This window comes from Notolepis coatsorum (assembly GCF_963971535.1).
Source record: "Notolepis coatsorum genome assembly, chromosome: 1".
In the NCBI taxonomy this organism is placed as follows: domain Eukaryota; kingdom Metazoa; phylum Chordata; class Actinopteri; order Aulopiformes; family Paralepididae; genus Notolepis; species Notolepis coatsorum.
This window is the reverse complement of record NC_140165.1, coordinates 76620946-76637255: the sequence shown is the minus strand read 5'-3', so window position 1 is coordinate 76637255 and position 16310 is coordinate 76620946. Positions and strand designations below refer to the sequence as shown.

The window sequence follows — 16310 nt, the reverse complement described above, 5'->3', positions numbered from 1 at the left end:
AAAATCAATCACACATACACACACACACACACATATATAAACATAGAGGACCATTAACACATTGGTTGCCAGCCTGATATGACGATTTATCGCTTGGATGCCACCATGTTAATCAATGGGAGGACGAGCACATTTGCGAGCGATTAAACTATATCTTAAATTATGGTGTCTAATACACCCGTCGCTTATCAATGCAGGGCTGTACGTAAACTTTTTTTGCACATAGCACTGGTGCTACAGAGGTTGATAGTTTTGTAGCACAGGCCAACATCTTGTAGCACAAGTATAAAACGTGTTATATTTGTAACAGTCACAAATGTGCCTATTGTATTTGTGTTATTTAGTTGCAGTCATTGTCATGCTGACAAGTTCACGTCACACAGCCAGACATGTTACATGTAAGGAATTATGGGATTTGGTGTTGGATGTATGGACTCTACTAGGGGTGGGAATCACCAGTTTCATCACGATACGATATCTATTCTTTGGGAGAAGCTGGCGGGGTGGGTCCGGGTCGTTATAAACAGCGACTCCTACAGTTCGGTCGGGGCGCCTGCTAAGCGCGGATAGGATCTAAGTGGAAGTGATCCTTCCACACGCTACGCCCTCTCAGTGAGAATCCGCGCTGCCAGGTGAAAAGAAGCGGTTGATTGGCTGGACGTGTGTCGGAGGAAGCACGTGGTAGCCTCCACTCTCCCAGACCGACTGTGGGGGGTAAGTGCGCAGCGACCAGGAAGGGGATTGGGAATTGGCATAACGACTAACATTGGGATGGGAGAAAATTGGAGGAAAAAGGAGGGGGAAAAAGATAAAAAAAATAAATAAAAAAAACAGAACAAAAAATAAACGATTGCTTGATTCAGAACAATTTGATCATGGACGAACAAAACATTTAATGCGAATGGTCGATTTAAATTTCAATGACTTTTTAAGCACCTTGTTAAAAAATTTGCAGTTTTCAAGGAATTCCAGGCCTTGACTTTTTTTTGTCAAAAATCAAGCACTTGGCCGACATGTGAGGTTGTGCATCCAGAAGCTCAGCAAACAACTATCATAATTGAAGTTAATATACCATGTGAATGAATTAAACCTACGCTTAATTTTTATATATAACATTTTCCACCACTCGGCGAATCGAATTTAATCAGTTTATACACTAAACGGCGATGTCTACTCGACGTGGTGGGAGACGAAAACGTGCCCAAACAAAAGTTATGGGGGCTGACGATAGCCGTGAGACACCTGAAGATTACGCACTCTCCTCGGGGTCTGACACTGACACTACCCAAGGGCCGCCTGAGATTGATTCGAAGTCTGTGGATAAGATTATGTCGGCTATTGAAACCCTTGGAGCAAAGATGGATACACAGACAGCCACTATCCATAAAGAAATAGCTTCGATCCGCCAAGAGCTACATACGACCGTCAGCGCTCTACAGTCTGCTAACTTGCATAATGCTAAACGCATTGACGACATAGAGGGAAATGCTACAGAATGCAGCTCATCTATCACGGCTCTGGAAACTATAGTTGGACGGCTACAGTCGGATATGCACACTTTGAAGGACAAATGTTTGGACTTGGAAGGCCGCAGCCGGCGCCAGAACATTCGCCTGATTGGAATCGAGGAGGGCAGCGAACGAGATGATCCACGACAATTCTGTGCAGCTGTGCTGAAGGAGATTTTGGACCTCGAGGATGCTCCACGGTTGGACCGTGGACACCGCACATTGGCACAGAAGCCACGGGATGGAGAGAAACCCAGGCCGTTTATAATGCGGATTCACCATGGAGACATCAAAGATCACATTCTCCGACTCTCAAATCAGAAGAAACAACTATTTTACAAGGGGAAGCAGGTATTTATCTTTCCCGACTACGCACCGGAGATTGCCAGGAAGCAGGCCGCCTTCACAGCGGTGAAGCACCTTCTTTATGAATATGACAAACCAAACATCAAATTCGGCCTCCGCTTCCCTGCCATACTCCGGATCACATTCAACGGAGTGGAGAAATCATTCGAGGACCCCGATCTGGCCATGTCATACGTGAAAGAGAAGATTCGATCAACACCATGACATGAGTATGGTCAGGTAATGGCTGTATAAGCCACTATTTTACTTCGAACTTGAGAGACTATTGTTACCTAATTTAATGTAGATTACCACCTAAGTTGTACCATATTCAAGTGTCCAGCAGATGGACCCAGACGCTCATTTCTGGACTTGAGTTACAGACCAGATAATGAAATCCATCTCTTTCTCTTTTTTTTTTATTATCTATTTTTTTGTTCCCATCTTACGCATCGGGCCCTACTAAGTCTTATAATGTGGGACTATTTGTGAATACAAAAGGACACTGAACATTGAAATGCCTTCTCTGTTAAATTTATATAGATTTAGATAAAAACAAATTAAAAAAGGGGGGGGGGGGGGTCCTTTTAATACCCCCTCTTCTCTCTGTTTTCCTAACTCTCTTTCTGAAGGTATTTTTTATTCTTTATTTTATTCTATTTATTTCTTTTCATCTCTTTTTCAAACTCCATGCTCCATGTATTATGGCAACTGGGGTTATTCGTTAATATAAAATACCACGGTAGTGACCAAAAATATATTTTCGGGTATCTTGACAAAGCATGATACTGTAGGTTGCCTGCACTGCAATGGGTATCTTTTGTATTATTATTGTTTGTTTAGCTATGGGTTTGTGAAAGAGAAGATTTGATCAACACCATGACATGAGTATGGTCAAGTAATGGCCATATAAGCCACAATTTATTTTTTATTTTACTTTTCCATCTCTTTTTCAAATTCCATGCTCCATGTATTATGACAACTGGGGTTATTCGCTAATATAAAATACCACGGTAGTGACCAAAAATATAGTTTCGGGTATCTTGACAAAGTATGGTACTGTAGGTTGCCTGTACTGTAATAGGGATATACCCTTTTCTTTTGTATTATTATTGTTTGCTTAGTTATGGGTTTGTGAAAGAGAAGATTCGATCAACACCATGACATGAGTATGGTCAGGTAATGGCTGTATAAGCCACTATTTTATTTTGAAATTGAGAGACTATTGTTACCTAATTTAATGTAGATTACCACCTAAATTGTACCATATTCAAGTGTCCAGCAGATGGACCCAGACGCTCATTTTTGGACTTGAGTTACAGACCAGATAATGAAATCCATCTCTTTCTCTTTTTTTTATTATCTATTTTTTGGTTCCCATCTTACGCATCGGGCCCTACTAAGTTTTATAATGTGGGACTATTTGTGAATACAAAAGGACACTGAACATTGAAATGCCTTCTCTGTTAATATTATATAGATTTAGATAAAAACAAATAAAAAAAGGGGGGGGGGTCCTTTTAATACCCCCTCTTCTTTCTCTGTTCTCCTAACTCTCTTTCTGAAGGTATTTTTTATTCTTTATTTTATTCTATTTATTTTTTTTCATCTCTTTTTCAAACTCCATGCTCCATGTATTATGGCAACTGGGGCTATTCGTTAATATAAAATACCACGGTAGTGACCAAAAATATATTTTCGGGTATCTTGACAAAGCATGATACTCTAGGTTGCCTGCACTGCAATGGGTATCTTTTGTATTATTATTGTTTGCTTATGGGTTTGTGAAAGAGAAGATTCGATCAACACCATGACATGAGTATGGTCAAGTAATGGCCGTATAAGCCACAATTTATTTTTTATTTTACTTTTTCATCTCTTTTTTCAAATTCCATGCATGTATTATGACAACTGGGGTTATTCGCTAATATAAAATACCACGGTAGTGACCAAAAATATATTTTCGGGTATCTTCCCTGTACTGTAATGATATACCCTTTTTCTTTTATATTATTGTTGTTTGCTTAGCTAAAGGTTTGTTTAGGTTAGCCTGGTAGGACCAGGGTTCCATTGAGGTCTAGAGAGAAGCTACAAAAGCTTGGGCTTTTTTTGGTTGTCCTAGAGATGACATGGGGGGATATTGGGGAGGGGGGGTCAATGTGTTGTTATCTATGTTCTGTTTTTTTTTTTGTTTTTTTTTTTTCACATCTTCTCTTGCTCTGAGGTCACACAACTGTTCTTTTTTCATACATTTTACCTGTGCAAATGTGTATACAGGGTTTTTCATATTTTCTCCAATGATTCAGGATGGTGACACCCTCCACTACAACCTCGAAAGTTAAGGGTGCAAATGTGTATACAGGGTTTTTCATATTTTCTCCAGTGATTCAGGATGGTGACACCATCCACTACAACCTCGAAAGTTAAGGGTTGCCAAGTCAACATTATCAGTTGGAATGTCAAAGGACTGAACCGTCCACTCAAGTGTACTAAGGTATTGTCTCATCTTTTGCACCTTAAGGTGAATATAGCTTTTCTTCAAGAAACGCATCTGAGAAATGCATCCCACTTGAGAATTAAGAGAAATTGGGTTGGTCAATTGTTCCATTCAACATTTAACAATACAGCACGGGGTGCTGCGATTCTCATTCATAAATCTACCCCATTTATTGTCTCAAGTGTAAACACTGATCCACAGGGTCGCTATGTGGTAGTGGTGGGCTCATTATATAATACCCCTCTAATTTTGGCAAATGTATACGCCCCTAATTGGGATGATAGTACATTCTTCAAAAAATTCCTTTACTCCTTGCCCAATGTAGATACGCATCAGCTGATCCTTGGGGGAGATATGAATACCACAATGGACCCGGTGTTAGATAGATCTTCAATAAGATCCCGTGTTATATCAAAATCCTCTGTGGTCCTAAAATCCTACTTGGAGTTATATGGTGCTGTTGATGCTTGGCGATCTCTCTATCCATTAGCTAGACAATATTCTTTCTTCTCTCCTGTCCACCAAACATATTCACGGATTGATTATTTTTTTGTTGATCAAAAACTGTTTCCTAGTGTTAAGACCTGCACATATAATAGCATAGTAATTTCGGATCACAGTCCCCTTACTTTAGAGCTCAACTTTCCAAACCAGCACTCGGCTTACATGTGGCGCCTTAGTCCTCTACTACTGTCAGATAACGGTTTTGTCCAACATATTTCTGAGCAAATTGACATTTTCCTTGAAACAAATATGACTGCTGATGTAACATTCGGCACTATTTGGGAGAGCTTAAAGGCATTTCTACGGGGCCATATAATTTCGTATTGTTCGTTTATCAGAAAGCAGAAAGAAAAGTGCTTAACTGAACTAGCAGATCTCATTAAGAAGCTGGATCAGCAGCACTCAATGGCACTGTCGCCAGACCTTTATAAACAAAGACTAAACTTACAAATGGAATTCAATCTACTCTCCACTAAGCAGACGGAACAGCTGATGCATAGATCCAGACAGTCATGGTATGAGCATGGGGACAAACCATCCAAGATTTTAGCTCACCAAATTCGTAAATCGGAGGCTTTGCACATGATCCCTGAGATTGAAACCCAATCTGAACACCCCTCTAAGGACCCTAAAGTAATAAATGAGAGTTTCCAACATTTCTATTCGAAACTTTATAATTCGGACTTGTTAAAAAACCCTGAAGTGTTTGATGCATTTTGTGTTTGCCTAATGTGAGTCTGAGTTGAATCTGGGAGGGGGGGGGGTAGGCTGGTGAGAGGGAACTGGTGGGGGGATGGGCTGGTGGGAGGGAACTGGTGGGAGGGAGTGGGGGTGGGGGGCGAAAAAAATAACCAAAATGGATGATTCTCTATTTTGACACTGACCATATCATGTATGTATCCATGCTGGTTGAAAATGGAAATAAAATTATATAAAAAAAAAAAAAAATCAAGCACTTCAAGGACCTTGTGCGAACCCTGCACAACTCATGTGTGCTTCGCAAGCTGCTTATTACGCGCCGTTATGACATGACTGCGGCCAAAAGGGCCTATCCACATTGGTAGTGTCGGCCCGTTCACATGCATTTAGCACTGATTTGCTATTATCACCGACATCCAAGAAGGGGGCCCTTTTAAGGTTTCTCTCCTCCACATCGCCTGTGGTGCTTTTTTCCTATTGATTTGATTTGATGTCCTTACCTTCGCTGGGGTATGTCTGGGAGTGTTGCATTTATTTATTTTACATTTATTTTGGATTTCATGGTGGGTTTTTTGTCCGGCCCATGGGAACATTAACTTGTGATTTCAGGGCTTACAAATACATTTGATTTGATTTGATTTCAAAACATGTATCAATGCAGTCTTCTGATACACATCCGGTCGTCAGTAATTGGTTCTTGCTGTCTGTAGCCTTTGTGTCGGCATGAAGGTGTTAAGGGACCGGTGCTTGGGGTATGTATTGCTAGATTTAGCTGACGGCACACAAGGACCGGTGCTAGGAGCTGCACCCACCCGGACCGTCTGGAAGCCCGGCTCCCCCGCGCGGTGCAGGGTGGTGAGGGCACTCTGCAGGGTCCTCCAGGTGGTCGTCTTGCCGCTGCCTGTCTTGCCGACCAGCATGGTGGAGTGTCGGGAGCTCTTGGTCTCGTACAGCTGGATCACCTTGGTGAGGGTGAAGGGCGTCACCTGGAGGTCGCTCTGCCTGAGCTCTGCTTCAATGGTCTGCTTCAGCTGGGAGAGAGAGAGAGAGAGAGAGGGAGAGGGAGAGAGAGAGAGAGAGAGAGAGAGAGAGAGAGGGAGAGAGGGAGAGGGAGAGAGAGAGAGAGAAATAGGGAGAGGGGTGGAGAGAGATAGAGAGAGGGGGAGGGAGAGAGATAGATGGGAGAGAGATGGGAGAGAGAGAGGGAGCTCACTTTACATTCAATTTGTAAAAAACACAAACTTACAAATGTGACAGACAGACAGACAGACAGACAGACAGACAGACAGACAGACAGACAGGCAGGCAGGCAGGCAGGCAGGCAGGCAGGCAGGCAGGCAGGCAGGCAGGCAGGCAGGCAGGCAGGCAGACAGACAGGCAGGCAGGCAGGCAGGCAGGCAGGCAGGCAGGCAGGCAGGCAGGCAGGCAGGCAGGCAGGCAGGCAGGCAGGCAGGCAGGCAGGCTGATTGATTGATTGATTGATTGATTGATTGATTGATTGATTGATTGATTGATTGATTGATTGATTGATTGATTGATTGATTGATTGATTGATTGATTGATTGATTGATTGATTGATTGATTGATTGATTGATTGATTGATTGATTGATTGATTGATTGATTGATTGATTGATTGATTGATTGATAGATAGATAGATAGATAGATAGATAGATAGATAGATAGATAGATAGATAGATAGATAGATAGATAGATAGATAGATAGATAGATAGATAGATAGATAGATAGATAGATAGATAGATTGATTGATTGATAGATTGATAGATTGTCAGACACAGGGGCATTGCCGATGAAGAGGCGGACAGTGTGGAGATTACAGTTATAACAGGGACACCAGGAACATTTTTAAATAAAGACTGCTATGTTAACAACAACATTACCTAAGTGAAGGGTAGAACATTACAGAGAGTTACAGACAGACCCCTGGGCTGCACTCAGTAGGACTTTTGATCATAAAGATCTGACGCTAGGAGCGTGTGTCACTGTGTGCCCACGCTTGGCCTGGAAACGTCCCTGGCGTCTGTGAAATTATGTTTGTTTTGTTTTCATGTATGTATTTATTAATTCATTTACTTATTCATTTCATACACCAAATGTACTCCTTTCTCTTCCCAGCAACTCTTTCTTCCTGAGACGGATCTTTAAAAAAGTGAATATCAGGAAGGCAGCAGGACCAGACGGCATCCCCGGCCGCATCCTAAAAGTCTGTGCCAACCAACTGGCCCCGGTATTCACTGACATCTTCAACCTGTCCTTGGAACAGGCGGTCATCCCCACCTGTCTGAAGAAGTCCACCATCATCCCTGTACCCAAAAAATCTACGCCTGCTTGCCTCAATGACTAGCGCCCTGTAGCCCTCACCTCCATAGCCATGAAGTGCTTTGAGAAGCTAGTGAAGGGCTACATCTGTTCCTCCCTCCCCATCAACCTGGACCCTCTGCAATTTGCATATCGCCCCAACAAGTCCACATAGGACGCCATAGCCCATGTGCTGCACACAGCAGCATCACACCTGGACAAGAGGCAGGGGAACTATGTGAGAATGCTGTTCATCGACTACAGCTCAGCATTCAATACCATAGTCCCCTCCAAACTCATAGCCAAGCTCAGGGACCTGGGCTTGAACTATGACCTCTGCCAGTGGGTCTTGGACTTCCTGACGGGCAGACCCCAGGTGGTAAGAGCAGGCAACTGCACCTCCTCATCCATCACGCTCAACATAGGGGCCCCCCAGGGCTGTGTTCTGAGCCCCCTCCTCTACTCCCTGTACACACATGACTGCGTAGCACAGCGGAACAACAACACCATCATCAAATTTGCTGATGACACATTAGTGGTGGGCCTGATCTCTGCCAACGACGAAAGGGCCTACCTGGAAGAGGTAGAGAACCTGTCACAGTGGTGTCAGGAGAACTGCCTCTCCCTGAACGTCAGCAAAACAAAAGAGATGATTGTGGACTTCAGGAGGTCGGGGGTCAAGGACTACAGCCCCCTCAGCATCGACGGGGCACCGGTTGAGAGAGTGAACAGTTTCAAGTACCTCGGAGCCCACATATCCGATGATTTGACATGGACCACACACATTGACAGTGTTGTGAAGAAGGCACGACAACGCCTCTACTTCCTCAGGCACCTAAGGAAGTTCCAAGTCAGTCAGAAGATCCTTAGGCACTTCTACTCATGTACAATAGAGAGCATCCTGACTGGCAACATCACCTCCTGGTTTGGGAATAGCACTGCACAAGACCGTAGCAGACTACAAAGAGTGACACGTTCAGCCGAACGCACAATTGGAGGGGGGCTTCCCACCCTCCAGAACATTTACAACAAGCGGTGCAAGGGGAAGGCTAAGAGAATTATTAAGGACTCGAGCCACCCGAACAACTGCCTCTTTGAACTGCTGCGGTCAGGCAAGCGATACCGGAGTCTTAAGGCGAGCACAGAAAGACTCAGAAGAAGCTTCTATCCCCAGGCCATCAGGCTGCTAAACGAACAATAAACACTATGCAACAACCATCAAATGCACACAGCACACACACCCACACGCACACACTCACTTAAACAAACAACACACTGCAGCACCCACTCTCCACACTTTAGATCACACAAACACACTTTATATTTATTGATAAAGGATTTGCACTACAACTCGTACACCTACTGTAAATTGTACCTAAATTGCACCTCATCCCATTTCTGCCTTGCACTATATAGTATTGTATATTAGTACACTGCACAGTATTGTATATTATATGGTAACTCAGTTACGTCTATTCTGCATCGAACATTGTACATATGTCTATACTGAACACTGTGACCTCATTTTTTTTACTTCTAATTTACATGCTATACTATGTTATTTTATTTCATACTTATCTTGTCTTGCACAGTCTCTGGAGCGTAACAGTAAGAAGCATTTTGTATAAAAGTATTCTGTACTTCTGTATGACAACTATTAAAGAAACTTGAACTTGAAACTTGATGCCATGTTAGGAGCATGAAGCGCACAACAAATTCCCTAAACTCTAAAATCGGATTCTGTGAGTCACGTGTCGCACTTCAGAGAGCAAAGCAAAGCTACTCACATGCAAAGAAAGATGTTGAATCTCTGATGGTGAGAGAAAAAAAAAAGGATTATATCTCCTTGATGTTTGTCCAGTGATCGCAAACGAATGGTCTAAGTTTATACAGTAACAGTGATGGATCGGATCAGTACTTGGTATTGGGCAGTACTTAGAGATTAGGACTTGGAATCTGTATTGGCGGTGAAAAAGTACTGGCGCATCACTAGTTTCTAGGACTTGTCTTGTAGCATGGGGCCAGTTCTGAAAGGCTCCTTTAATCTGAAGATTTGCTTTTGTTTTCCTTCCAGATAAAATAAACTGAGTTGAGTACCGTCTTAATGTATTTTCAGACTGCTAAAAATCCACCCCAGAAAAGAAAAACAAAGCTAAATCCATTTCCTATGATATGAGATCATTTAAATCAGAGTCGGCATTATAATTATATTATGCTCTCGCTCTCCCATTCCATGGCCCGTGTGTGATGGCGTTCTTTGTATGATTTGGACCGTAGCTGCGAGCCCGGCGGCTCCAGGACGTGACCTGGCTCATCGGATCACACGACGCAGCCAAATATGACTTGGGAGCAGCCAGACCTGTCAGTCATGATGGGAAGATACAAAATCCCTTTGAAACAAGTGGAGCTGTAGTCCAAGACGCACAGAGACAGCCTGCCAGACAGACCAACAGACAGACGAGCAGACAGACAGACAGACAGACAGACAGACAGACAGACAGACAGACAGACAGACAGACAGACAGACAGACAGACAGACAGACAGACAGACAGACAGACAGACAGACAGACAGACAGACAGACAGACAGACAGACAGACAGACAGACAGACAGACAGACAGACAGACAGACAGACAGACAGACAGACAGACAGACAGACAGACAGACAGACAGACAGACAGACAGACAGACAGACAGACAGACAGACAGACAGACAGACAGACAGACAGACAGACAGACAGACAGACAGACAGACAGACAGACAGACAGACAGACAGACAGACAGACAGACAGACAGACAGACAGACAGACAGACAGACAGACAGACAGACAGACAGACAGACAGACAGACAGACAGACAGACAGACAGACAGACAGACAGACAGACAGACAGACAGACAAGACAGACAGACAGACAGACAGACAGACAGACAGACAGACAGACAGACAGACAGACAGACAGACAGACAGACAGACAGACAGACAGACAGACAGACAGACAGACAGACAGACAGACAGACAGACAGACAGACAGACAGACAGACAGACAGACAGACAGACAGACAGACAGACAGACAGACAGACAGACAGACAGACAGACAGACAGACAGACAGACAGACAGACAGACAGACAGACAGACAGACAGACAGACAGACAGACAGACAGACAGACAGACAGACAGACAGACAGACAGACAGACAGACAGACAGACAGACAGACAGACAGACAGACAGACAGACAGACAGACAGACAGACAGACAGACAGACAGACAGACAGACAGACAGACAGACAGACAGACAGACAGACAGACAGACAGACAGACAGACAGACAGACAGACAGACAGACAGACAGACAGACAGACAGACAGACAGACAGACAGACAGACAGACAGACAGACAGACAGACAGACAGACAGACAGACAGACAGACAGACAGACAGACAGACAGACAGACAGACAGACAGACAGACAGACAGACAGACAGACAGACAGACAGACAGACAGACAGACAGACAGACAGACAGACAGACAGACAGACAGACAGACAGACAGACAGACAGACAGACAGACAGACAGACAGACAGACAGACAGACAGACAGACAGACAGACAGACAGACAGACAGACAGACAGGATGAGACCAAACAGACCAGCAGAAGGAGCTTTGAGCCTTGGTGGAGAGGGAGGAGGTGGGAGGAGGCATAAATGGGTAAGCAGTGGAGCTTGGCGTGGCAGATGGCTAACAATCCATTAGCTAATGGTGGAGGAACCTCCCAGTCAAATTAATGACACTTTCATTAGGACACCTCGCACACTGTGACCAGGCCAAGAGACTCTGGCAGGAGATCAGAGCAGAGTGACTTGCTCTGCAGCAGTTTAACACATAGAAGTACGTTAGATCTCTCTCTAACAGAGACAATTATCTTAAGTATCTACATTTTTGCAAAATACATGCATATATCTTTGTTCCCAATGACCCCAACCACACACACACACACACACACACACACACACACACACACACACACACACACACACACACACACACACACACACACACACACACACACACACACACACACACACACACACACACACACACACACACACACACACACACACACACACACACACACACACACACACACACACACACACACACACACACACACACACACACACACACACACACACACACACACACACACACACACACACACCAACACAGCCAGACTCAGCAAGTAGGTCTGGGAGGTACAGTACTGTATACTGAATAATACGGTATTTAATTTCTTTGGGGTCCAATTCAGATTTCCAACGGGTTCCTGTCCTATGAGAGAAAAAGAAGACAAAATGCAAAATAGAGAGAGAGGAAGAAGGAAGAAGGAAGGAAAGAAGGAAGGCTTTAGGGAGGAAATAACTTTGTAAGAACTGCCTAATGTACAAAATCCGGCATAACTTGGCACCACCTCCACTCTGCAAACAAGTCCATCCTGGCTCCTCTGTAACTGGTGCTACTGGAGGAGAAGCCAGATACTCGTATTCAAAACGGTATCAAACGGAAATGTACAGATGAAAAAAATCTGTTTTGTGCAGGTTGACTAAAAGCAACTCACTGATAATCCACGAGTGTATTAGTCCCATAGCCGTAATTTAAGATATATTTTAAGCACTCGCAAATCTCCCAGTCGTCCCATTGATTAAAGCGGTGGCGCTCTAGCGCCCTCTCGCGCACTTAAGTGTGGCGGTCAATGAGTTAAAAAAGAAAAAATATATTATTTAACGTTAGTTCGTGTGTGTGTGTGTTTGTGTCATGTGCACTCACTGTAGTTTTTGCGATGCTGTAGTTGGCCCACGACACACACACACACAAACTAAAGTTACATAATATTTTCTTTTCTTTTTTAAGAAAAAAGTATTTAAAATGTATTTAAATTTTTTTTTTTACACATCTATAAGTGATCTCAGCTTTACTACAGACCAGCACTTAGTTCCAATAGCCTCTGAGCTACAGCTGAAGATGTGCTCTGACTGGGCCAGAGAATTTGATGCAGTGTGGATCTGGTGAAGAGTGTGATTCAAGTCAAAGCGGATTTCTCACTGCCAAGCCAAGAATTTGAATAAACATCAGAAGGCTCTAATCAGCGCACTCCTGCAAGCAATATAAATCCCTCAAAGGGGATATATGGTGCACAGCACTCTCCATGGTGCTGAAAACACACTGCACTCTCCATGGTGCTGAAAACACACTGCACTCTCCATGGCGCTGAAAACACACTGCACTCTCCATGGTGCTGAAAACACACTGCCCTCTCCATGGTGCTGAACACACACTGCACTCTCCATGGTGCTGAAAACACACTGCCCTCTCCATGGCACTGAAAACACACTGCCCTCTCCATGGTACTGAAAACACACTGCGCTCTCCATGGCGCTGAAAACACACTGGACTCTCCATGGTGCTGAAAACACACTGCCCTCTCCATGGCACTGAAAACACACTGGACTCTCCATGGTGCTGAAAACACACTGCGCTCTCCATGGTGCTGAAAACACACTGCCCTCTCCATGGTGCTGAAAACACAGTGTCATCTCCATGGTGCTGAAAACACACTGCCCTCTCCATGGTGCTGAAAACACACTGCCCTCTCCATGGTGCTAAAAACACACTGCACTCTCCATGGTGCTGAAAACACATTGCCCTCTCCATGGTGCTGAAAACACAGTGCACTCTCCATGGTGCTGAAAACTGTGTCTTTGTCTATGAAGACATCATTTCTATCAGACTACAATTTCTGTTCTGTTCTGTGGTGCTCAGACATTAAGGCCTATTTGACCGAACTAGCCACTACTATGCGTTTAAGATGTTTAAAATGTGTTAATTAATCGAAATGTTTATATTTATATCAAACGTTGTTTACATTATGTAGACTTTGTTCTTACATATTGTATTCAGTTAGGCTATTGCTCTACTGTCCTGCGTCTGGTCACCCATGAAAACTCAATTATATGTTTAACCATTTCACTACTGCTCTACCAAATGGTTAACCCTTTCACTGTGACAATACAGAGGGTTAACCTGTCTGTAGTGTGGTAGTGAAAGGGTTAACCTTATGTAGTGTGGTAGTGAAAGGGTTAAAGTAACACCTGTAAGTGATTGAGGGCAGAACATTAAACTTTTTTTATGGCCTACATTAAAAAGGGTCATAATTTAAACATCCCACCTTGTTTTCTTTTTTCACAAATCACACCCTGCTTCTTATTATCCTCAACAATATATGAAAATCATAAAAAAAAGAAAGATGGAAAGAGACAGAGAAAGAGACAAAGAGAGAGAGAGAGAGAGAGAGAGAGAGAGAGAGAGAGAGAGAGAGAGAGAGAGAGAGAGATGGATGGATTAAAGACAGTTGGATTATCTCTCTCTCTCTCTCTCTCTCTCTCTCTCTCTCTCTCTCTCTCTCTCTCTCTCTCTCTCTCTCTCTCTCTCTCTCTCTCTCTCTCTCTCCACACATGACTGCCACCTCAAAATGTGCCATCTGCTTTTCACACAGAGAGATGAGGATGGAGCCCAAATGAAACACGCAGCATCACATCTGCATAAATAATTCAGTGTGTGTGTGTGTGTGTGTGTGTGTGTGTGTGTGTGTGTATGTGTGTCTGCTCTGTATGTGGGTGGAGTACATCTATGTATTCATCTATCTGTTCATGTCTGATGTTTATAATACACACCACACCACACACACACCACACACACACACACACACACACACACACACACACACACACACACACACACACACACACACACACACACACACACACACACACACACACACACACACACACACACACACACACACACACACACACACACACACACACACACACACACACACACACACACACGTGCCATGGAGGTATGGTGTTGCTGGGGAGTGAGAAATAGAAAGAGACAAATAGATCGAGAGAAAGAGAGATATAGACAGAGTGGTGTTGAGAGAGAGAGAGAGTAACAGAGAGGGTGAGAAATATAAACAGAGTGATGGTGAGAGAGAATGACAGAGAGAGAGAGAGAGAGAAACAGAGACAGTGATGGTGAGAGAGAATGACAGAGAGAGAGAGAGAAACAGAGACAGTGATGGTGAGAGAGAATGATAGAGTAGAGATAGTGATAGAGAGAGAGAGAGAGAGAGAGAGAGAGAGAGAGAGAGAGAGAGAGAGAGAGAGAGAGAGAGATAGAGGGAGATATAGATAGAGAGATAGAGGGAGAGGGAGTTTTTCCAAAAATGAAAAACACAAACTTACAGTACAAATGTGCTAATGATAAAGCATTTGTTGTCAAATAGAGAGAGAGAGAAAGAGAGAGAGTGAGTGATGGAGACAGACAGACAGACAGACAGACAGACAGACAGACAGACAGACAGACAGACAGACAGACAGACAGACAGACAGACAGACAGACAGACAGACAGACAGACAGACAGACAGACAGACAGACAGACAGACAGACAGACAGACAGACAGACAGACAGACAGACAGACAGACAGACAGACAGACAGACAGACAGACAGACAGACAGACAGACAGACAGACAGACAGACAGACAGACAGACAGACAGACAGACAGACAGACAGACAGACAGACAGACAGACAGACAGACAGACAGACAGACAGACAGACAGACAGACAGACAGACAGACAGACAGACAGACAGACAGACAGACAGACAGACAGACAGACAGACAGACAGACAGACAGACAGACAGACAGACAGACAGACAGACAGACAGACAGACAGACAGACAGACAGACAGACAGACAGACAGACAGACAGACAGACAGACAGACAGACAGACAGACAGACAGACAGACAGACAGACAGACAGACAGACAGACAGACAGACAGACAGACAGACAGACAGACAGACAGACAGACAGACAGACAGACAGACAGACAGACAGACAGACAGACAGACAGACAGACAGACAGACAGACAGACAGACAGACAGACAGACAGACAGACAGACAGACAGACAGACAGACAGACAGACAGACAGACAGACAGACAGACAGACAGACAGACAGACAGACAGACAGACAGACAGACAGACAGACAGACAGACAGACAGACAGACAGACAGACAGACAGACAGACAGACAGACAGACAGACAGACAGACAGACAGACAGACAGACAGACAGACAGACAGACAGACAGACAGACAGACAGACAGACAGACAGACAGACAGACAGACAGACAGACAGACAGACAGACAGACAGACAGACAGACAGACAGACAGACAGACAGACAGACAGACAGACAGACAGACAGACAGACAGACAGACAGACAGACAGACAGACAGACAGACAGACAGACAGACAGACAGACAGACAGACAGACAGACAGACAGACAGACAGACAGACAGACAGA

The 16310-nt window shown here is 44.1% G+C and overlaps 1 protein-coding gene across 1 annotated transcript in view; it reads right to left on the bottom strand.

Annotated features, from left to right (window-relative positions):
- Nucleotides 1-16310, bottom strand: part of dnah2 (dynein, axonemal, heavy chain 2) — a gene marked incomplete at both ends in the record, with an annotated part of 509699 nt that overhangs the window by 433415 nt on the left and 59974 nt on the right. The window contains 1 exon segment of the mRNA XM_084326360.1: nucleotides 6366-6584. Coding sequence (XP_084182486.1) covers nucleotides 6366-6584 — 219 coding nt within the window.